The 24,351-nt window shown below is 48.9% G+C and overlaps 1 protein-coding gene across 5 annotated transcripts in view; it reads left to right on the plus strand.

The window, feature by feature from the left end:
* The window catches only part of LOC135917831 (uncharacterized), a 265,446-nt gene that overhangs the window by 66,918 nt on the left and 174,177 nt on the right, over positions 1-24,351 (plus strand). For 4 of the 5 annotated variants that reach the window (XM_070536083.1, XM_070536081.1, XM_070536080.1 and 1 more), the window contains exons 8-10: positions 3,981-4,215; positions 5,957-6,131; positions 13,340-13,455. In XM_070536083.1, coding sequence (XP_070392184.1) covers positions 3,981-4,215; positions 5,957-6,131; positions 13,340-13,455 — 526 coding nt within the window. The remainder of the gene's footprint in view (positions 1-3,980; positions 4,216-5,956; positions 6,132-13,339; positions 13,456-24,351) is intronic. The other variant, XM_070536084.1, reaches the window with a different exon arrangement.

The following is a 24,351-nucleotide window of genomic DNA, read 5'->3' on the forward strand; positions in this document are numbered from 1 at the left end:
GTTTGGAATAGTTTTACGTTATAGCGCCCCTGGTGTATCGTTCCGGGTGGAAGTATTCCGACGCTGACGCTCTTTCCCGCTCTCCACTCTCGCTAGAGGCCACTGTCCCCCTGTGAGCCCCCGTTTTCTTCTCTTGACTTTGACACTATTGCTATCGAACTATATAATCACCCGTGAATTGCATCCTTTTCGACAATCTCTGGGATACTTCAACAGATCCGGCCTTTTGAGCACTTTGGCGCAGAGTTCCTCGTTTTGCGATCCGTAATAATCTTCTGCACCGACGAGAGTATGCATCAGAGGGAGCTACGTGGTTGTGCGTCATCCCGGGAGCCTTGAGATACGAAATCTCTTCCTCTTTCCATCCCGAGCAACCGGATGGCTACGCTGGCATTTTCAAAACGTATGAGCGGCTTGGGCACTACTACTACTGGCGGGGGATGTACACCTTCGTTCGGAACTTCGTCCACTCTTGCCGGGAACATCAGCAGTGCAAATCTCCACCTCATCTCCTAGCTGGTGAACTCCATTACCTGCCTTGGCCATCTCAACCTTTTGATCGTTTCGGTGTCGATCTATATGGCACACACACAATGAATACGTACGGCAAGCGGTAGATTATAGTTGCCGTCGACCACCCACTTAACATGCCATGCAGCGACTGCTGCTCTCCCAGCTGCTACTGCGCTGGAAATCACCAGTTTTATCCTACGCTGAGTTGTGTTTCGTCATGGCGACCCTCCTGAACTCGGCAACCGAGGCCGCACCTCCCTCTCTGAAATCACTGAAAAATTGCTTGCTGAATGCGCTATTGTTTATCGCACATTTACCGCCTATCACCTTGAAAGCAATGGTGCCATGGAACGGTTTAATCACACCCTTGGCGACATGCTCGCTATGTACATCACATCCGACCACTCCAATTGGGACCTAGTTCTTCCATTCATCAGCCAAGCTTACAATTCCACAACCCAAGCCACTACCAGCTTCTCCCCATCCTATCTTTTTTGTGGTCTTCATGTTCTAAAGGAATCGATACCATTCAGGTCTTCTACTCAGACCCGTCAGAATTCCTGCCAATTTTGGACGCCGCAAGGCAAGCTATAGAATGTCCTAAAATCAAAACACGATGCTCGCACCTCGACTCCAACTTTTCTACGTGAAACTGTCGTTTGAGTGTCCGTATCGACCCGCTTACGAGGACTCGCTTAAAAACTTCGTAAGTACGATCAACCATACCGAGTTGTGCAGCGAACTTCTCCTGTCAACTACCTCATAGAACTAGTTAAATAGAGCCATCAGACCTCCGTCTTCGTAACCGCGAAGTGGTCAATGTCCGGCGGCTCAAGTCCTACATGATTTTGTGGCCTCATCTTGAGACGAAGTAGCCAGGATGGCTCCATTTTCCAAAGGGTCATTGTACTGAAGAACGCCTGGACGTACGCAGCACGATTGCCAACAGCATCGCCCGCCGCAGATATTAGAGCTTAAGAGACTGTGCTCAGGGAAGCGCTCTGCCCTTCAGTGGCACGTCACGGAATACGCCTCCTTTATAATATATATATATATATATATATATATATATATATATATATATATATATATATATATATAGGGTGTCCCAGCTACATAGGACCCCGATTTTAAAAAATACCCACAAGCTCTAGGGACATCGTACCGACTGCATAGTAGCCGTCGTTGTATGTACGTACGGCCAGGATATTTTTCCTCACGAAGTATTGCTTGATTATTTATTTTTCACTAATGAACTTTTAATTATTGCTTGAATCACAACCATATCCATTACAAAGTTGTAGGGCACCTTAAGTAACCTCCGAATCAGGTATTTATTTCGTGCTTAAATGGTCCTGGTTGTTTTTTCCAAGAAAAAATAATCCCGCGATATGCACGAAATACGAAATAGATGCGCACTCACATGCCGCTACTCAAGTGCCTACAAGTGACCATTGAAATGTGTACGACTGCATTCTCTTATTGCCGCATCGTACAAGGCTCCACTACGCTTGTCAATGCCTCAGCTAAGTGTTCTCTTGATGGCGCGACCATGACATAGCATAAATCACGTTATCAAGCGGCCGCCGCTAGTAAAACCGTGTATCCGTGGCTATTCGCTTGGGAACGCTTGACAACCGGCCCGCGAGTGCCTAGCGATTTCGTATTTTGAATGTTTCGCGCGCTTTTGATTTTCTCGTTAAAACCAACGACACAAAGTTGAGCACTAAACAAATGCTTGATTCGGAGGTTATTTGAGGTGCCCCAACACTTTGTAATTGATATGTTTACGATTCAAGCAATAATTTAAGAAATTCACTAACTAAAATTAATTAGGTAAGTAATGCTTCGTGATGAAAAAAATACTGGCCGTAAGTACATGCGGCTATGACTGCTATGAAGTAGGTACGATTTCTCTAGAGCTCTTGGGTATTTTTAAAATTTTAGTCCAAGTTAGCTCATCATGTATATTGTGTGTGTGGATGTGTGCACCTGAATGAGCGCATGTGCGTGTGTGTAAGGGTGTGGGCAAATCTACAGACTGGGAATAGACAAAATGAAATGTATACGTTCTCATCTGTTGTTTATATAAACAGTGTGCAGACGAACAGTCAGCAAGAGTAAATAGAGACTGTATCGACTTTGCTCGTGAGTTAGTCTGCAGAGTGAAAGTAGGCAAAAAGAAACGAGCATGTTATCGACTTTCTTCGATAAGAGATCTATAAACGGGAGCGTCAATAAACCGGGAGTGCACACAAAGTATCAACACCTTATCGACTGTCCTCCGTAGACAGTCTATAAACGTAGAACGAACGATAATTAATATAGGCAATATCGACTTTTGTCTATATCTAGTGTATAGAACAGAAGTAGACAAAAATAACATCTTATCGTATTTCTTCTATAGACAATGCATAGACAAAAATAAACAATAAATGGAGAATTTATCGACTTCCGTCTATACCGAGTCTATAGAGGAAAAGTGCACAAAAAGAAACAAGCACCTTGTCGAATTTTTCCTATGGACCGACTATATATAGAATGCGAGTAGACAAAAAGAGATACAAATCTTATCACCTTTTTCAACTGTCTAAATACTTTGTATTAACAAAGAAGTAAGTCTATAAAATAGCAAAATCGTCTACAAGAAGTTTATGTGCACTCTATAGACCGTCTAAGCTAATTTTCGTAAAGGCTCAGCGACATTCAAGTGGAGCTTGGTGATGTTTCTGTTATACGCTCATTTTATACACTAATGACGTGGCACGACCTCCTATCCATTGGCTGCACCGTCACGTGCTCAACGATGTGCGTCATAGGCCAAACGTTCAATCTGCCAGATGGCTGCGACGTGACGTGTACAGTGACGTATGCACTAGGCACACGTTTAGGCAACCAGAACCATGGAGCCGACCTGGAGTCATGCACGCGTGCCCTTCTCGCCCCTCGAAATGCCAAGGTCACAATCCCACCCAGAGTGAGATTTAACGAATATTTTTTTCAAGGACATCAACTTGGTGTGTTTACACAAACATCGAGCATTTGTGCCAGCAGCCATTTTTGGTGCCATTATTCAGTCACGCGGGTGGCTACAACGCCAGATTTTCGCGTAATGGGGAATATAGTGCTTTCGCTTTGTGTGGACATTTCCAACATCTGTTCGAACAGATGTCTGTATTCGCGCCACGCTTCGATGCGTGCAATCTGTTTTGCACCCTCTTCGCACGAGTAGGCCTGCCGGGAAGCGAACGTTTAGTTTGGCGATGAGAGTTTAGCTGTCTTACGAGCATGACGAAGAGCGGCTCGCTCAATAGGGCGGCGAATGGTGCCGATCGGGGTCATAAATAGTTTCTAAATTCTTTTATTGGAAGTATAAACACGCAAGTGAAGCTGTACAATAGTTTTCAAATCTGCTGTTAACTATCGCACTAGCGCGCGCTGTAGACCTGATGTTTCTTCTGCCGCAGAGAGGCCACTGCCGCTCGACTCGCTGATTTGCACACTAGAATCGCCATTCGGAGGGTCTCTTTTGAGAATCCCACCAGACGGGCTTTGCTCGATTGTGGTGGCCTACCCGTTCTACGATCCTGATGCCTTGGAACTCTTCCAAACGAAGAAGTACTCGTCCAAAGGTTTTGACATCCTCGTGGAGAAGGCCGGAAAGCAGAACAAGACGGAGTTTGGAATCGGCATCTCTTACAAGTACGTGCTGCGATTGCCTTAGCAATGCAGTGCAAACTGTCATACCTTAGCTAATATTTGCTACACTTTTGCTTGCGGTATTACTGAATGGGAGACATGAGTGTAGACGTCAGAACGAAAAAAAATTCGAGAATATTGCTAAAACTGGCCTCACCCCTCAGCCAGTCTATTATCCTCAACAATTCTTAAGCCGCTTAAAGTGAAAACCGGCTTGAAGGCATGCACTTTTACAGCACCTTTCCTCACGTGGCATGGACATAAAAAATGTCCATCCCACACGTTTTCCCACAATTGGGCGCGTGCTTCTATGCGGCCAGTGAATGAAATAACCTCGCCATAGGCTAGTAGTTACTATAACCATTACAGTGCCTGCACTCTAACATACCTTGGCTCCTAAATAATTTGAAATACAGCTTGCACAAAAGAATTTGATACAATAATATATTCTGAATATTCCGCCGTACTCTTAATTCAACTTTAAATGCACAAACACGACTACATTGTTGACAAGGCTTCTACAAAACTGTAGAGCGACCACCGATATGCAGGGTTTACCGTGAAATCATAGCCGGCATATTGCATTTGGAAAGATTTTTCTCATGCGACCTAATACTTCAAGCTGTATCAAACAGAACGCCTGTATTATGGATGCGTAGCCGCACTGTTGGAGACACTGACTAAATCTAGCAGCTTTTTCGATCACCAAACTTTTGAGTGTGGTGCGGTGCCAACACGTCAGATGGGCGAGGCAAACATAATGTATTGTTTTCGCGATTTCTTTTTATGACGTGCGCAAAGACTAAAACACGTAACAAGTGTAAGCAGTTCGAAATGAAACTTTCGTGCGTGAGCTTTCATTTGCGATGTATTTCGAATGCCTCATTTGCCAACTGATTCCAGCACGTTAGGACAAAAAACGCATGAAACAGAATGGTTAGGTGACTAAATAATCTAACACAATATGACTGCTGAAAATGTCTTGGATAAGGTGAACGGACATGCCATATGAACTTGACAAAGCTTATATAATTTAAGAATATGGCTAGCATTAGCTGAAGTGTCTGACCATATGCAAACGTTAATGCACAAGGGCGCATTGAGAATATCGAACGTGTTACTGTAATGTATTTACATTTTCACTGTAGAAGCCGGTACATGGAAATACTAAGAAGCGTTTACCGTAAATCGAGCTTGGCGCTAGAGACACTTTGAACTGGAAACTCTATTGAACGATCCAGCGAGTATTTGACCGTACAAGTCGTTGCCCGGAGTCCATTTTAATGCTTCGGATGAGTAATTGAAGTTTTCCAAATAAACATAGCAATTCCTGTCACTTACAACTTGGCAAAGGAAAACTAAAATTTCCAAAGTGAAATCACATAAGAGTACCTTTAAAAAATTCGACTCTCCTGATATATTTCCATAATATTTCTCCTTTGATGTATTTCACTAAATCGAATGATCAATTATTTCTACCAGTTTCTTTCAAATGCATGAATTGAAATCCATAGTTAGAGGCATACATTATCTCCAATCCTCTCGCAGAGATCCACTCCTGCTTGAGCGAAGCTATGGGAGTCTCAAGATCTCTGAAGAGTTGTCACGACTGTTGTAAAGGAGAACATGCTTATACAAACTGCAACGAGCTATGCCGGATGCTTACTTACATCACAAGGATAATGTAGCCTTCGTGTGATCGGTGACAGCAAGATTTGTGTATATTCCTGTTTTCCACGTTTAGGTTTTGTAAGAGCGTTGCCAACATGACAGCAATTGCCAACAATCCCAAGACCAAGACAACACTGGACTATTTGTGGACTAAGCGGTTTTACCACTACGGACAAGTTAACCCTCCTCTAGCAAATTATGGCGGATCCGTAAATGAAGTCAACATCAACTGTGTCAAAGGACTACAGGTTAGCCTTCTGAAAACCTAAAAAGCATGTCTGTTCGGCCCCTGGACCCAGTCCAGCGTTGCACTGCCATGTGAAAATGGTCATCAGCCAAACGAAACTCATGCCGGCTTAACGTAAAACACTGTGGATAATCTGGAATAAACGTAACTACTGTACATACCTTAGAAGGGTGATGGTTTGGGATAGTTGATTTCCCATAAGGCTGTGTGGTAGAGTGCGAAGCCGGTCAGGGGACACATGAAAAATAACAAGGACAAGCGCTTACTGTCAACTGAAATTTTATTTTTTGACACGAAGGGTTATATAAAAAAGCAGAAGGAAAACGACATAAAAAATTATTAAAATATAAAGATGAAGCTGCCAAATAACGATGTCACCACCACACACTGGCCGCACCGCCATTGTCTAAGAATGCCGATTCCCTTCGTGATAAGGCCAGGGACGGCTTACGTATGCATGGGCGTACTTGGCGTGCCATGATAACCGGTTCCGCGATGATGCGTGTTTGATCGACCGACCAGTCAACGGTGATGACATCTTTATTTTTTATGCCCCGTTCTTCCTATATAAAGACTCGTATCATACAATAAAATTTCAATTGGCAGTAAGCCCTTGTCCTGCGGTTTCTTCATGCGCCTCCTGTCCCGCTTCTCGCTGCACCACAGTCTCGGGCACATACCCTTTCTACACAAAAACCTGTCCACTCGCTTTCAGTTTAGCTCATTATAAAATTCTTTGTGCTCTTACATAAGACGTCTTTAAGTAAATCACGGACACAACGTCAGCATTATCGGCATACCTTTGAGGACATTGTTAGGAAATCAATATTTCGGATGCTTTTCGCACTAAGCGATGTTTGGCTCTATTTATGGGAATGTTCTCTATTGTCAACATCAGCATGGCGTCATTGTTAGATGTACCTTATTCTTAAATTGTCCTACTTAAGAATAATAAGATCACAGTTATTAGCTTTATTATCATTTAGCATCAAGTGTGTCATTGCTTTTTAACTGCGCACTTAATTCGCTATATCAGCTGATTGTCCAATCTAAGAGAGCAACGACTTAAACAATTTACTACTCTTCCATGTAGTCGGTAGTATGCAAGGCATACTGCGTATTAGCTGCGCTGCGGGTACTAGTTACATTGAATGCTGGTTTTTATTTTGGAATAACATGAAAGGTGGAAAGATTGGTGCTTCTGGTTTAGCGCTCCATTGCATCGCAGTCTATAAGAAAAGTATTTGTGCTATGCTCCAGAATATTTTGACCACCTGGGGTATGTTCATCTGAACCTAGATATAAATGCAGATGTGTATCGTGCGTTCCGCTACTATAGGAGCACTAACTTTTTTAACGTCTGTTGCCCAACAAGACTCTTTGTTTTATAAACAAAAAACTCTCTTCCACAGACAATCCTTCGTTTTGTCGTAAAAGCACTTGTTAGTCACTCATGGCCAACATGCCTTATATAAAGACCTTCCCATATAATAAGTAGTGGCGCTCCTCCTGCAAACCAGCTGTCTCATCAAAAATTTTTTTAGCAAATCAACATTCTCATCGGGAAGTTCTTTCACATGAACGGATGTCATAAAAATCCCGCGTATATGTGTTTTACTCCAAACAACTCGCAAATGAAGAAGTGGCAAACAAGCGTTGATGCGAAAGAAGACAAAGTCGATGCACATGATCGTGCAATGAGTTCGATTATTAGAATATACGTCTCCATTCTGTCTGTTTGTCAGGTTTATTATTAACTTATTTTGAATCCCATTCGTGTCGTATATGATTTGCCAATAAGTTGTCCCCCATCTGGTCTTCATAGCAGTCTTGCAAGGCATTGAATTCTTTAGAAGTTTCGACAGCTACGTGTCTGTGTTGGTCGACTCTGTCCCACTACGTGACCTCGACACGCTGTTCAGAGTCCCGCTTCTCCTGGCGGGCGTGAGACAAGTCACCAATTTCGGCGAGACTTGGAATCACGAGCTTTGGCCGTCTCGGCGTTGTAGGAAACTCTGTGGTCTTCGCGTGCACGGCACCTGCTGTGGATATCACAAGCTTTCAGCCCGCACCCGCGCTTGAGAGACCGCGCCGCTACACGGCCTCTAGGGCAGCGTGGACGTCGGCGCGCCGCTTTCGCTTTCACACATGCGCAAAGAGGACAGTGTACATCCACGCTTATTAGGTGCTCATCTCCGGCGCAGCTCTGTCGCGAGTGCCGCAGTACCAGAACAGTGGCGTAGCCCTATGCGTGCGCCCTCCCTCCATGCACATTGGCGGGGGGGCACCGCGACACCCTAGCGAACTTGGGTGCACCGCACAGGCTGATGGAGGACGCGCCATAAACATGGTTGCTGCAAGGCGAAGGACGACAGTGATAGAGGCCTATATAGAGCTAATTACAATCACCACTTATAGCTAATTACACTCCTCTTTGTTGCGGTAGCAATACATGGACACTTGTGGACGATTTCCACCATCGTCTTCGGCGTCGCAGCAGTATTCCCTCTGAAGTCCAAGTGTGATAATGTCGCACTTGGACTTGGATGCCAATGAAGGCGTACGAAGATGAGTGGTGAGCGGTGGTGGAGTGATCTCGCGCGTTCAATGGATGAAAGCGGGGAGTGAAAGCGCCCTCTCAAAACACGTGAAATTGCGTAGCTTGATTGCTACATTTCGTTAACCAGCGAAACTAACACGAACACAAGGAAGTGTCGTGCAAAATGGCGTGTTGTAATTGCACATCGGTAATTCCCAGATTACAGAAATATCCGCCCGTAAGACGACTCTCATGCGTCGCAAGTAACAGGGGCCACGCTTTAACACTGCAGCATTTGCTAGCGTTTTACTCGTATTTTGGCGTAATAGTAGAAGTTCTTTTGCATTTCATAAAACTGGGCAAGATAAAAATCCGCGGGTAATCTTTCCATTAAAGCACAGCAGAAGTTCATATCATAAAATGTGTTAATGAGAGAGCCGGTCAATAATGGTCCCCAAATAATTATCTGTGCAGTTAGGCGAGCGAAGTTTCTACCGTTATTCATCAGAATCGAAATTCTTTAATTATACTGGCACTTGAACACGAAATATGTGTGACCTATTTGGCACAGAGATCACGGTCGCTAATTGCTAGAGTCATTCGATGATGTGCAATGACTAACTAATCCAATGCGAAACTACTTGCATGACCAATCGTGTTTTCACCAAATTTTGAATGGCTAAAAAATTCCATGAAGTGCGCGCCCACTCCCCCTCCCCTCTGGAAAAGAAATAATCTCATACGCAAGTCATATGATATATTACATGAAAACAAACATCGGTTGGTTCGAAGGAGACGCATGTTACGAAGGGGCGCTTTACGCGTGCCCCTCATGTGTTGTTGTTGTTGGTATAAAAGGTTGTCTCAGGATCATGATATGCCTGTAAACCTATGTAAAAACACATCGCGATTTATGTTAATGTTCACAGCATTTTCAAAATATACAGGGCACCTGCCCTTGGTGCGGTGCCAAACCTACACTCTGTCACATCACCTGGGAGTGCGAACGCAACAAAGCATTCCACAAACACGAACACCCGAGTGCGGAGCAATGGGAGAGTCGGCTCACCAGCAGCGAGCTCACGGCCCAAAGGGCACTAGTGCAGCACGCGAGCGATGCAGCGCGACTCAGTGGAGCCTTGGAATAGGGGCCCACCCTTGCTGAAGAGAAGTCTCCATTCGCCAGCGCCAAGAAGATGAAGACGACGGAGACCTCGTAATCGCGAAACTCTCGAAAGACTCAAAAGTTTTCTCTCCCTCCCTCCCTCTAGTGTACTTATCGTGCTGGATAAGCGAAAATCGTGGACGTTACTGAAACTGAACATGTAAACTTGAATAGCTACCAAAAGTTCAATAATAAAGTTTTCAACTAATAACTCTGGCGCATGTGTGCAATACACGAACTGACATGACTGATTTCACAAGGCGCATGCACTTACACCAAATGTTGAAGTTTCGAGATACACACTGTCAATGTTACAGTAAAGATCCACTGTCCTTCCTCGCAACTTTTTAACAAAGCACGTTTTCATATATTGAAGGTAAAATATTACTAGACCAGCATTGCGTTTCATCGCACACAATAGGAAGGCATTTCTTCAAACAGGTGTCAACGGCAGAAGTCGTTAAAGTGGATATGAGATTGAATGTCACCGGTTAGGAGTCGTAAATTGCAATAAGTGCGGAAACGCTTTTCAGTTAGGAATTAAATTTAGAAGAATTCGTTTTAATAATTCAGATATTTATTCTAATATTCTAACTATTGTTCGCCGTTGAAAGTAATCTAGCTCGTGAAGTAGAATTGTGCTATATGCCATGCACGGCGGAATATACAAAAATTCTGGTAATGATAAAAAAAAATGCCGTAAATTAGGTATTAGGGTAGGCATGCTGGAACGGCGCTATCAACGCGCATTTCTAGCACAGCGTGCTGGCTTGCCTTTAGCAGAGTTCAAGGCGCCGAAAAAGCAACTGTGCAGAACAGCATTCCTGCTACCGACCGTACTACCAGGTCACGCAGAGGGCTGGGATCTAATCGCGACCGCAGTGTCCGCATTTAAAGGGGGGCGGAAGGAAAAACGCAAAACGCCCATGTGCTGTGCATTCGGTGCACGTTAGAGAGCCCCAGGTGGTCACAATTATTTCAAAGGCCCCCACTACGGCGTATCTCAATGGGCAACCAGCGCTGAAGCTTCGCGTGCCGACAGCAGCGCCGTAACACACAGCCTAGCGAGCGGTAGACACAGTTTCCAGTAGCACACGCAGTGATTTCGTGTCAGCAAACTCACCGATTGTCTTGAGTCACACTTTTCACGGCTCCTCAAACGGCAGGGAACCGACGGGCTAGGACGTAGCAGCGCATGCGCTCTACGCAGCGCGCATGGCCATGGACAGAACTTGGCTGGCCGCATCGGGCTAGACAAACATTGATACAGGCGCACGTTTCTTATCGCTAAATATGTCGTGCCATCATCGTAGCCTCCCTATCGGACGGTTTCAGCATATTTTAGTAACGCATGAAAAATGTCGTAGCGCCTCCTGGCCAGCGCTGGTTCCCCATAGCGTATGGTGGTTTTGACACGTGAAACCGCAGAATTTACCCATTTTAAGTATGAGGTCGCTTAAGGTTTCGTTATTTTCAGTCGGCGAGATTTAGCACATTTACATGGCTGGCTTTCTGCATGAACGGTTGTGCGAATTAACGTAGGCTAACAACGTTAAAAGCCAACTGCTACGTCCGGAAGCTCATTCTGGCTAAATAGGCTATAAGGAATAACGTATACTAGCAATGTAACCTCAGCAAAGCCTCCGTGCTGGTGATTCTCTCATTTTCTGTCAGCGCTTATATAGCGCCTAAGAAGGCTATGCGTGAACATGGCTGGGAACAGCAGTGATTCGTTTGTAGCGAAAATCCTGGGACCGTATGCATCTGCTGTCCTCTACGTTGCGCCTCAGTGCCCAGGTGCATCGCTCGTTTAACATTTGCAAGTTGATAGTTGTGTCTGACGGCTGGATTTTTTTTTTTTGCACACGTGATTTGAGTAGTTGCAAGAATTAGATATTTGCACGGGCCCGGTACGTCGGCAGAGTTTTGTGGGGGCGTTTGCCGAGCTCGGGCTTGAAGCCACAGGCTCGGGCTGGACTCGGGCCTGTTCAATAAAGGGCCTAAGTCGAGTCTTAGAGCACGCGCCAGCATTATGAATTACAACGTCCAAGGCATTATCTGCCAAGGTGAATGAAGGGACACGTGCAAACAGCTGGCTGTTACTATACCTCAGCAAATAGAACAGACAAACAGATGTTCTAATTTCTTTCCACGAAAAGTAAGATTGATTCCATGTACGGAAAATTTATTTATCCAAAACCTGCTCTTCAAGCCATGTCCCTGCTACCGTTTTTTGCGATTGCACTATTGCAACTATCGATGCTATATGCTATTCGAACGCGAACGCAAGGGGTGTGGGTGTCCCTTTCTACTTGTGCGTTTATTTTTTGTTTAAGGCCGTGGACACGCTTGTTTGCATATATATATATATATATATATATATATATATATATATATATATATATATATATATATATATAATGAGCACTCGGGCAGCAGAGGTGCTCCCTGCGATTACTATCAGAGGCCAGGGACGGGCCCGTTCTGAGTTCGGAGTGGGGCCTTATAGCTTCACAAGGTGGTCCCGGGCCGGGGCGTAATCTCAGGCCCGTGCAGTGCTCACCCAAGAATGCCGACAAGTTGCGTATCCGTCGGGTGCTCCCACATGTAGTCGAACACAACGGATGGCTGCGCATTACACAATGCAGCGTAGAAGGAGGTGGAACACGCCTATCGCGACCGAACTTTCAATGCGCAAACATGCCTGTGCCGCAGCAGGATAGTCTGATGCTGGCAAACCAACGCACGCACAGCAGGCAAACTGCTCAAGACCAAACATCATAGGTTTCATTTCGCGAGGACGGTCAATTACCCGTGCAAGGTTGCTTGCCACACGCTTTCTCTGGATCACTATAAAACCCCCAGGCAACGATGGCGCATGAAAACGAAAGTAAGTTGTATTCAGGGAAGATAATTCTCGAGAGGCGTTTTCTGGAGGTGCGTCATCCTAGAGACATTTCACGTGTCTGTATGTCGGACGCGTCGAAGACGATGAACGACAGCCTTTCTGACACCGTGGCAGAAACGGTGTCAGCGATAACCACAGGCTGCATTTGTTACACAAGTGGCGGGCTCTGGAAACCTATGGTTGCACGATGCATCGGCACTATCTTTTTTTCCTCTGTTTTGTCCCTACTGTCGCCTCTACACCTTTGATTTTGCTGCTTATTTGTATGTCACTAAGATGGCGGAATTTTGTCGTCTCCGTAGCCAAAAACTTGACCAATCAGCGCGGAAATCTTTCGCCGCGTGCTCGCGTGGATTCCTTGCAATACCACGCTTGCAGTACAAGCAAATATGTACGGATCATTCGAGCATAGGCCACAACTTGCCGGCAAGAATTATAAAAACCACAGAACCTGTAATAGACTCTTGCATTTATTTTCAGCTGTGTCTCTTTAGCCGACATGTTTCACTGTTAGCTTTTTCATGCGTTTCCTGGGGAGCCTGTCTAGGTAAAACTTGTGCGCTCATTTAAAATAAAATACATGTATTTTGTTCGCAGATGCTCTTCAATTTGATGAAAGACAAAAATGACAACGTCAATCGCCCAAGTTACATCATACACTCCTTCCCTTTGTTTGCTCCCGGAAATTTTCCTAACCTTGGCCAGGCATTAAGGTGAGTGGCGCCCAGTAAAATCAAAAGTATGAGACATATTTAGCAAAAGTACGCTGCCCTGCAACGCAACACCATATTGCTGCATTTTTATTCTTAGAAGCCGCTACCACAAAGTTGGGAGCTCTGAGTGTTTCACCCAATTGCCATATGCTAAAAATGACCTAGTGCAAGATATCCTCGGCGTCCTTGCACGTTCGCGTTCTGCGTTACTGGAAGGCCGAGCAATTCAGTTCAGGTTTGAGTAAACGCATTTGAGATATTTACGAGCTGCACTAACCGCTTCATCGCAGCTGTGCAGTCTGGGTAAATGAGATAGCGTGCTAAAACGCTCGATGACGCCCCAAACAGTTCTCTAGGCTTTATTCCCGGACTTTGCGACGAAGTTGCAAAGGCAGCAGTGACAGTGGTGCAGCAGTGAGCAACAGTGCAGGAACAGGCAGCAGTGACAGTGGTGTGCGCACGTTTTCACAAGCATATATTGCGTTTTCTAGAGCGTAGCATCGTGGGATATCGATAACTGTCAAGCACTCCTGAACGGCTGCGGAAACCACTATCTCATCGACGCATGCGAAGGAAAACGACGACTGACCGCAAGCGACGACTGGCGGACAAGGCCTCAACTGGTCACGGCGTCTGGTCCTCATATATCCAGCACCGCCCCACGGATCTACACTTTGGCAGCAGTGACAATGGTGTGCGCACGTTTTCACAAGCATCCATTGCACTTTGTAGAGCGTAGCACCGTGGGATATCGATAACTGTCAAGAACGCTGAAAGGCTGCGGAAACCACTATCTCATCGACGCATGCGAAGGAAAACGACGACTGACCGCAAGCGACGACTGGCGGTCAAGGCCTCAACTGGTCACGGCGTCTGGTCCTCATATATCGAGCACCGCCCCACGGATCGCCACTTTGGCAGCAGTGACAGTGGTGTGCGCATGTTTTGAAAAACATCCATTGCATTTTCTAGAGCGTAGCACCGTGGGATATCGATAACTGTGAAGCACTGCTGAACGGCTGCGGAAACCACTATCACATCGACGCATGTGAAGGAAAACGACGACTGAGCGCAAGCGACGACTGGCCGACAAGGCCTCAACTGGTCACGGCGTCTGGTCCTCATATATCCAGCACCGCCCCACGCATCGCCACTTTGGCAGCAGTGACAGGGGTGTGCGCAAGTTTTCACAAGCATCCATTGCATTTTCGAGAGCGGAGCACCGTGGGATATCGATAACTGTCAAGCACTGCTGAACGGCTGCGGAAACCACTATCTCATCGACGCATGCGAAGGAAAACGACGACTGACCGCAAGCGACGACTGGCGGACAAGGCCTCAACTGGTCACGGTGTCTGGTCCTAATGGATCCAGCACTGACCCACGGATCGCCACTTTAGCAGCAGTGACAGTGGTGTGCGCACGTTATCACGAGCATCCATTGCATTTTGTAGAGCGTAGCACCGTGGGATATCGAAAACTGTCAAGCACTGCTGAACGGCTGCGGAAACCACTATCTCATTGACGCATGCGAAGGAAAACGACGACTGACCGCAAGCGACGACTGGCGACAAGGCCTCAACTGGTCACGGCGTCTGGTCCTCATATATCCAGCACCACCGTACGGATCGCCACTTTGGCAGCAGTGACAATGGTGTGCGCACGTTTTCACAAGCATCCATTGCATTTGGTACAGCGTAGCACCGTGGGATATCGATAAGTGTCAAGAACTGCTGAAAGGCTGCGGATACCACTATCTCATGGACTCATGCGAAGGAAAACGACGACTGACCGCAAGCGACGACTGGCGGACAAGGCTTCAACTGGTCACGGCGTCTGGTCGTCATATATCAGGCACCGCCCCACGGATCGCCACTTTGGCAGCAGTGACAGTGGTGTGCGCACGTTTTCACAAGCATCCATTGCATTTTCTAGAGCGTAGCACCGTGGGATATCGATAACTGTCAAGCACTGCTGAACGGCTGCGGAAACCACTATCTCATCAATGCATGCGAAGGAAAACGACGACTGACCGCAAGCGACGACTGGCGCACAAGGCCTCAACTGGTCACGGCGTCTGGTCCTCATATATCCAGCACCGCCCCACGGATCGCCACTTTGGCAGCAGTGAGAGTGGTGTGCGCACGTTTTCACAAGCATCCATTGCATTTTCAAGAGCGGAGCACCGTGGGATATCGATAACTGTCAAGCACTGCTGAACGGCTGCGGAAACCACTATCTCATCGACGCATGCGAAGGAAAACGACGACTGACCGCAAGCGATGACTGGCGGTCAAGGCCTCAACTGGTCACCGCGTCTGGTCCTCATATATCCAGCACCGCCCCACGGATCGCCACTTTGGCAGCAGTGACAGTGGTGTGCGCATGTTTTCAAAAGCATTCATTGCATTTTCTAGAGCGTAGCACCGTGGGATATCGATAACTGTGAAGCACTGCTGAACGGCTGCGGAAACCACTATCGCATCGACGCATGCGAAGGAAAACGACGACTGACCGCAAGCGACGACTGGCGGACAAGGCCTCAACTGGTCTCGGCGTCTGGTCCTCATATATCCAGCACCGCCCCACGGATCGCCACTTTGACAGCAGTGACAATGGTGTGCGCACGTTTTCACAAGCATCCATTGCATTTTCGAGAGCGTAGCACTGTGGGATATTGATAACTGTCAAGCACTGCTGAACAGCTGCGGAAACCACTATCTCATTAACGCATTCGAAGGAAAGCGAGGACTGGCCGAAAGCGATGACTTGCGGACAAGGCCTCAACTGGTCACGGCGTCTGGTCCTCATATATCCAGCACCGCCCCACGGATCGCCACTTTGGCAGCAGTGACAGTGGTGTGCGCACGTTTTCACAAGCATCCATTGCATTTTCTAGAGCGGAGCACCGTGGCATATCGATAACAAATCAAGCACTGCGGAACGGATGCGGAAAGCACTATCTCATCGACGCATGCGAAGGAAAACGATGACTGACCGCAAGCGACAACTGGCGGACAAGGCCTCAACTGGTCACGGTGTCTGGTCCTAATGGATCCAGCACCAACCCACGGATCGCCACTTTGGCAGCAGTGACAGTGGTGTGCGCAGGTTTTCACAAGCATCCATTGCATTTTCGAGAGCGGAGCACCGTGGGATATCGATAACTGTCAAGCACTGCTGAACGGCTGCGGAAACCACTATCTCATCGACGCATGCGAAGGAAAACGATGACTGACCGCAAGCGGCGACTGGCGGACAAGGCCTCAACTGGTCACGGTGTCTAGTCCTAATGAATCCAGCACCGACCCACGGATCGCCACTGTGGCAGCAGTAACAATGGTGTGCGCACGTTTTCACAAGCATCCATTGCATTTGGTAGAGTGTAGCACCGTGGGATATCGATAACTGTCAAGCACTGCTGAATGGCTGCGGAAACCACTATCTCATCAATGCATGCGAAGGAAAACGACGACTGACCGCAAACGAGAACTGGCGGACAAGGCCTCAACTGGTCACGGCGTCTGGTCCTCATATATCCAGCACCGCCCCACGGATCGCCACTTTGGCAGCAGTGACAGTGGTGTGCGCACGTTTTCACAAGCATCCATTGTATTTTCTGAAGCGTATCACCGTGGGTTATCGATAACTGTCAAGCACTGCTGAGCGGCTGCGGAAACCACTGTCTCATCGACGCATGCGAAGGAAAACGACGACTGACCGCAAGCGACGACTGGCGGACAAGGCCTCAACTGGTCACGACGTCTGGTCCTCATATATCCAGCACCGCCCCACGGATCGCCACTTTGGCAGCAGTGACAGTGGTGTGCGCACGTTTTCACATGCATCCATTGCATTTTGTAGAGCGTAGCACCGTGGGATATCGAAAACTGTCAAGCACTGCGGAACGGCTGCGGAAACCACTATCTCATCGACGCATGCGAAGGAAAACGACGACTGACCGCAAGCGACGACTGGCGGACAAGGCCTAAACTGGTCACGGCGTCTGGTCCTCATATATCCAGCACCGCCCCACGGATCGCCACTTTGGCAGCAGTGACAATGGTGTGCGCACGTTTTCACAAGCATCCATTGCATTTTGTCGAGCGTAGCACCGTGGGATATCGATAAGTGTCAAGAACTGCTGAAAGGCTGCGGAAACCACTATCTCATTGACGCATGCGAAGGAAAACGACGGCTGACCGCAAGCGACGACTGGCGGTCAAGGCCTCAACTGGTCACCGCGTCTGGTCCTCATATATCCAGCACCGCCCCACGGATCGCCACTTTGGCAGCAGTGACAGTGGTGTACGCACGTTTTCACAAGCATCCATTGCATTTTCTAGAGCGTAGCACCGTGGGATATCGATAACTGTCAAGCACTGCTGAATGGCTGCGGAAACCACTTTCTCATCAACGCATGCGAAGGAAAGCGAGGACTGGCCGCAAGCGACGACTTGCGGACAAGACCTCAACTGGTCACGGCGTCTGGTCCTCATATATCCAGCACCGCCCCACGGATCGCCACTTTGGCAGCAGTGACAGTAGTGTGCGCAGGTTTTCACAAGCATCCATTGCATTTTCTAGAGCGGAGCACCGTGGGATATCGATAACTGTCAAGCACTGCTTAACGGCTGCGGAAACCACTATCTCATCGACGCATGCGAAGGAAAATGACGACTGACCGCAAGCGACGACTGGCGTACAAGGCCTTAACTGGTCACGGTGTCTGGTCCTAATGGATCCAGCAGCGACCCACGGATCGCCACTTTGGCAGCAGTGACAGTGGTGTGCGCACGTTTTCACAAGCATCCATTGCATTGTGTAGAGCGTAGCACCGTGGGATATCGAAAACTGTCAAGCACTGCTGAACGTCTGCGGAAACCACTATATCATCGACGCATGCGAAGGAAAATGACGACTGACCGCAAGCGGCGACTGGCGGACAAGGCCTCAACTGGTCACGGCGTCTGGTCCTCATATATCCAGCACCGCCCCACGGATCGCCACTTTGACAGCAGTGGCAGTGGTGTGCGCACGTTTTCAGAAGCATCTATTGCATTTTCGAGAGCGGAGCACCGTGGAATATCGATAACTGTCAAGCACTGCTGAACGGCTGCGGAAACCATTATCTCATCGACGCATGCGAGGGAAAACGACGACTGACTGCAAGCGACGAATGACGGAGAAGGCCTCAACTGGTCACGGTGTCTAGTCCTCATATATACAGCACCGCCCCACGGATCGCCACTTTGGTAGCAGTGACAGTGGTGTGCGCACGTTTTCACAAGCATCCATTGCAGTTTCTAGAGCATAGCACCGTGGGATATCGATAACTATCAAGCACTACCGAACGGCTGCGGAAACCACTATCTCATCGACGCATGTGAAGGAAAACGACGACTGACCGCAAGCGACGACTGGCGGACAAGCCCTCAACTAGTCACGGCGTCTGGTCCTCATATATCCAGCACCGCCCCACGGATCGCCACTTTGGCAGCAGTGACAGTGGTGTGCGCAAGTTTTCAAAAGCATCCATTGCAATTTCTAGAGCGTAGCACCGTGGTATATCGATAACAAGTCAAGCACTGCTGAATGGCTGCGGAAACCACTATCTCATCGACGCATGCGAAGGAAAACGATGACTGACCGCAAGCGACAACTGGCGGACAAGGGCTCAACTGGTCACGGTGTCTGGTCCTAATGGATCCAGCACTGACCCACGGATCGCCACTTCGGCAGCAGTGACAGTGGTGTGCGCACGTTTTCACAATCATCCATTGCATTTTCTAGAGCGTAGCACCGTGGAATATCGATACCTGTCAAGCACTGCTGAACGGCTTCGGAAACCACTATCTCATCGAAGCATGCGAAGGAAAACGACGACTGACCGCAAGCGACGACTGGCGGACAAGGCCTCAACTGGTCACGGCGTGTTGTCTTCATGTATCCAGCACCGCCCCACGGATCGCCACTTTGGCTGCAGTGACAGTGGTGTGCGCACGTTTTCAGAAGCATCCATTCCATTTTCTAGAGCGTAGCACAGTGGGATATCGATAACTATCAAGCACTTCCGAACGGCTGCGGAAACCAGTATCTCACCGACGCATGTGAAGGAAAACGACGACTGACCGCAAACGACGACTGGCGGACAAGGCCTCAACTGTTCACGGCGTCTGGTCCTCATATATCACGCACCGCCCCACAGATCTACACTTTGGCAGCAGTGACAGTGGTGTGCGCACGTTTTCCAAGCATCAATTGCATTTTCTAAAGCGTAGCACCGTGGGATATCGATAACTGTCAAGCACTGCTGAATGGCTGCGGGAACCACTATCTCATCAATGCATGCGAAGGAAAACGACGACTGACCGCAAGCGACGACTGGCGGACAAGGCCTCAACTGGTCATGGCGTCTGGTACTCATATATACAGCACCGCCCCACGGATCGCCACTTTGGCAGCAGAGACAGCGGTGTGCGCAAGTTTTCAAAAGCATCCATTGCATTTTCTAGAGCGTAGCACCGTGGGATATCGATAACTGTCAAGCACTGCTGAACGGCTGCGGAAACCACTATCTCATCGACGCATGCGAAAGAAAAGGACGACTGACCGCAAGCGACGACTGGCGGACAAGGCCTCAACTGGTCACGGCGTCTGGTCTTCATATATCCAGCACCGCCCCACAGATCGCCACTTTGGCAGCAGTGACAGTGGTGTTCACACGTTTTCACAAGCATATATTGCGTTTTCTAGAGCGTAGCATCGTGGGATATCGATAACTGTCAAGCACTGCTGAACGGCTGCGGAAACCACTATCTCATCGACGCATGCGAAGGAAAACGACGACTGACCGCAAGCGACGACTGGCGGACAAGGCCTCAACTGGTCACGGCGTCTGGTCCTCATATATCCAGCACCGCCCCACGGATCTACACTTTGGCAGCAGTGACAATGGTGTGCGCACGTTTTCACAAGCATCCATTGCACTTTGTAGAGCGTAGCACCGTGGGATATCGATAACTGTCAAGAACGCTGAAAGGCTGCGGAAACCACTATCTCATCGACGCATGCGAAGGAAAACGACGACTGACCGCAAGCGACGACTGGCGGTCAAGGCCTCAACTGGTCACGGCGTCTGGTCCTCATATATCGAGCACCGCCCCACGGATCGCCACTTTGGCAGCAGTGACAGTGGTGTGCGCATGTTTTGAAAAACATCCATTGCATTTTCTAGAGCGTAGCACCGTGGGATATCGATAACTGTGAAGCACTGCTGAACGGCTGCCGAAACCACTATCACATCGACGCATGTGAAGGAAAACGACGACTGACCGCAAGCGACGACTGGCGGACAAGGCCTCAACTGGTCACGGTGTCTGGTCCTAATGGATCCAGCACTGACCCACGGATCGCCACTTTAGCAGCAGTGACAGGGGTGTGCGCACGTTTTCACAAGCATCCATTGCATTTTCGAGAGCGGAGCACCGTGGGATATCGATAACATTCAAGCACTGCTGAACGGCTGCGGAAACCACTATCTCATCGACGCATGCGAAGGAAAACGACGACTGACCGCAAGCGACGACTGGCGGACAAGGCCTCAACTGGTCACGGCGTCTGGTCCTCATATATCCAGCACCGCCCCACGGATCTACACTTTGGCAGCAGTGACAATGGTGTGCGCACGTTTTCACAAGCATCTATTGCATTTGGTAGAGCGTAGCACCGTGGGATACCGATAAGTGTCAAGAACTGCTGAAAGGCTGCGGATACCACTATCTCATCGACTCATGCGAAGGAAAACGACGACTGACCGCAAGCGATGACTGGCGGTCAAGGCCTCAACTGGTCACCGCGTCTGGTCCTCATATATCCAGCACCGCCCCACGGATCGCCACTTTGGCAGCAGTGACAGTGGTGTGCGCATGTTTTCAAAAGCATTCATTGCATTTTCTAGAGCGTAGCACCGTGGGATATCGATAACTGTGAAGCACTGCTGAACGGCTGCGGAAACCACTATCGCATCGACGCATGCGAAGGAAAACGACGACTGACCGCAAGCGACGACTGGCGGACAAGGCCTCAACTGGTCTCGGCGTCTGGTCCTCATATATCCAGCACCGCCCCACGGATCGCCACTTTGGCAGCAGTGACAGTGGTGTGCGCACGTTTTCACAAGCATCCATTGCATTTTCTAGAGCGGAGCACCGTGAGATATCGATAACTGTCAAGCACTGCTGAACGGCTGCGGAAACCACTATCTCATCGACGCATGCGAAGGAAAACGACGACTGACCGCAAGCGGCGACTGGCGGACAAGGCCTCAACTGGTCACGGCGTCTGGTCCTCATATATCCAGCACCGCCCCACGGATCGCCACTTTGGCAGCAGTGACAGTGGTGTGCGCACGTTTTCACAAGCATCCATTGTATTTTCTGAAGCGTATCACCGTGGGTTATCGATAACTGTCAAGCACTGCTGAGCGGCTGCGGAAACCACTGTCTCATCGACGCATGCGAAGGAAAACGACGACTGACCGCAAGCGACGACTGGCGGACAAGGCCTCAACTGGTCACGACGTCTGGTCCTCATATATCCAGCACCGCCCCACGGATCGCCACTTTGGCAGCAGTGACAGTGGTGTGCGCACGTTTTCACATGCATCCATTGCATTTTGTAGAGCGTAGCACCGTGGGATATCGAAAACTGTCAAGCACTGCGGAACGGCTGCGGAAACCACTATCTCATCGACGCATGCGAAGGAAAACGACGACTGACCGCATGCGACGACTGGCCGACAAGGCCTCAACTGGTCACGGCGTCTGGTCCTCATATATCCAGCACCGCCCCACGCATCGCCACTTTGGCAGCAGTGACAGTGGTGTGCGCACGTTTTCACAAGCATCCATTGCATTTTCGAGAGCGGAGCACCGTGGGATATCGAAAAGTGTCAAGCACTGCTGAACGGCTGCGGAAACCACTATCTCATTGACGCATGCGAAGGAAAACGACGACTGACCGCAAGCGACGACTGGCGGACAAGGCCTCAACTGGTCACGGCGTCTGGTCCTCATATATCCAGCACCGCCGTACGGATCGCCATTTTGGCAGCAGTGACAATGGTGTGCGCACGTTTTCACAAGCATCCATTGCATTTGGTAGAGCGTAGCACCGTGGGATATCGATAAGTGTCAGGAACTGCTGAAAGGCTGCGGATACCACTATCTCATCGACTCATGCGAAGGAAAACGACGACTGACCGCAAGCGACGACTGGCGGACAAGGCTTCAAGTGGTCACGGCGTCTGGTCGTCATATATCAGGCACCGCCCCACGGATCGCCACTTTGGCAGCAGTGACAGTGGTGTGCGCACGTTTTCACAAGCATCCATTGCATTTTCTAGAGCGTAGCACCGTGGGATATCGATAACTGTCAAGCACTGCTGAATGGCTGCGGAAACCACTTTCTCATCAACGCATGCGAAGGAAAGCGAGGACTGGCCGCAAGCGACCACTTGCGGACAAGACCTCAACTGGTCACGGCGTCTGGTCCTCATATATCCAGCACCGCCCCACGGATCGCCACTTTGGCAGCAGTGACAGTAGTGTGCGCAGGTTTTCACAAGCATCCATTGCATTTTCTAGAGCGGAGCACCGTGGGATATCGATAACTGTCAAGCACTGCTTAACGGCTGCGGAAACCACTATCTCATCGACGCATGCGAAGGAAAATGACGACTGACCGCAAGCGACGACTGGCGTACAAGGCCTTAACTGGTCACGGTGTCTGGTCCTAATGGATCCAGCAGCGACCCACGGATCGCCACTTTGGCAGCAGTGACAGTGGTGTGCGCACGTTTTCACAAGCATCCATTGCATTGTGTAGAGCGTAGCACCGTGGGATATCGAAAACTGTCAAGCACTGCTGAACGTCTGCGGAAACCACTATATCATCGACGCATGCGAAGGAAAATGACGACTGACCGCAAGCGGCGACTGGCGGACAAGGCCTCAACTGGTCACGGCGTCTGGTCCTCATATATCCAGCACCGCCCCACGGATCGCCACTTTGACAGCAGTGGCAGTGGTGTGCGCACGTTTTCAGAAGCATCTATTGCATTTTCGAGAGCGGAGCACCGTGGAATATCGATAACTGTCAAGCACTGCTGAACGGCTGCGGAAACCATTATCTCATCGACGCATGCGAGGGAAAACGACGACTGACTGCAAGCGACGAATGACGGAGAAGGCCTCAACTGGTCACGGTGTCTAGTCCTCATATATACAGCACCGCCCCACGGATCGCCACTTTGGTAGCAGTGACAGTGGTGTGCGCACGTTTTCACAAGCATCCATTGCAGTTTCTAGAGCATAGCACCGTGGGATATCGATAACTATCAAGCACTACCGAACGGCTGCGGAAACCACTATCTCATCGACGCATGTGAAGGAAAACGACGACTGACCGCAAGCGACGACTGGCGGACAAGCCCTCAACTAGTCACGGCGTCTGGTCCTCATATATCCAGCACCGCCCCACGGATCGCCACTTTGGCAGCAGTGACAGTGGTGTGCGCAAGTTTTCAAAAGCATCCATTGCAATTTCTAGAGCGTAGCACCGTGGTATATCGATAACAAGTCAAGCACTGCTGAATGGCTGCGGAAACCACTATCTCATCGACGCATGCGAAGGAAAACGATGACTGACCGCAAGCGACAACTGGCGGACAAGGGCTCAACTGGTCACGGTGTCTGGTCCTAATGGATCCAGCACTGACCCACGGATCGCCACTTCGGCAGCAGTGACAGTGGTGTGCGCACGTTTTCACAAGCATCCATTGCATTTTCTAGAGCGTAGCACCGTGGAATATCGATACCTGTCAAGCACTGCTGA

Source organism: Dermacentor albipictus, chromosome 3 (assembly GCF_038994185.2).
Source record: "Dermacentor albipictus isolate Rhodes 1998 colony chromosome 3, USDA_Dalb.pri_finalv2, whole genome shotgun sequence".
Taxonomy (NCBI): domain Eukaryota; kingdom Metazoa; phylum Arthropoda; class Arachnida; order Ixodida; family Ixodidae; genus Dermacentor; species Dermacentor albipictus.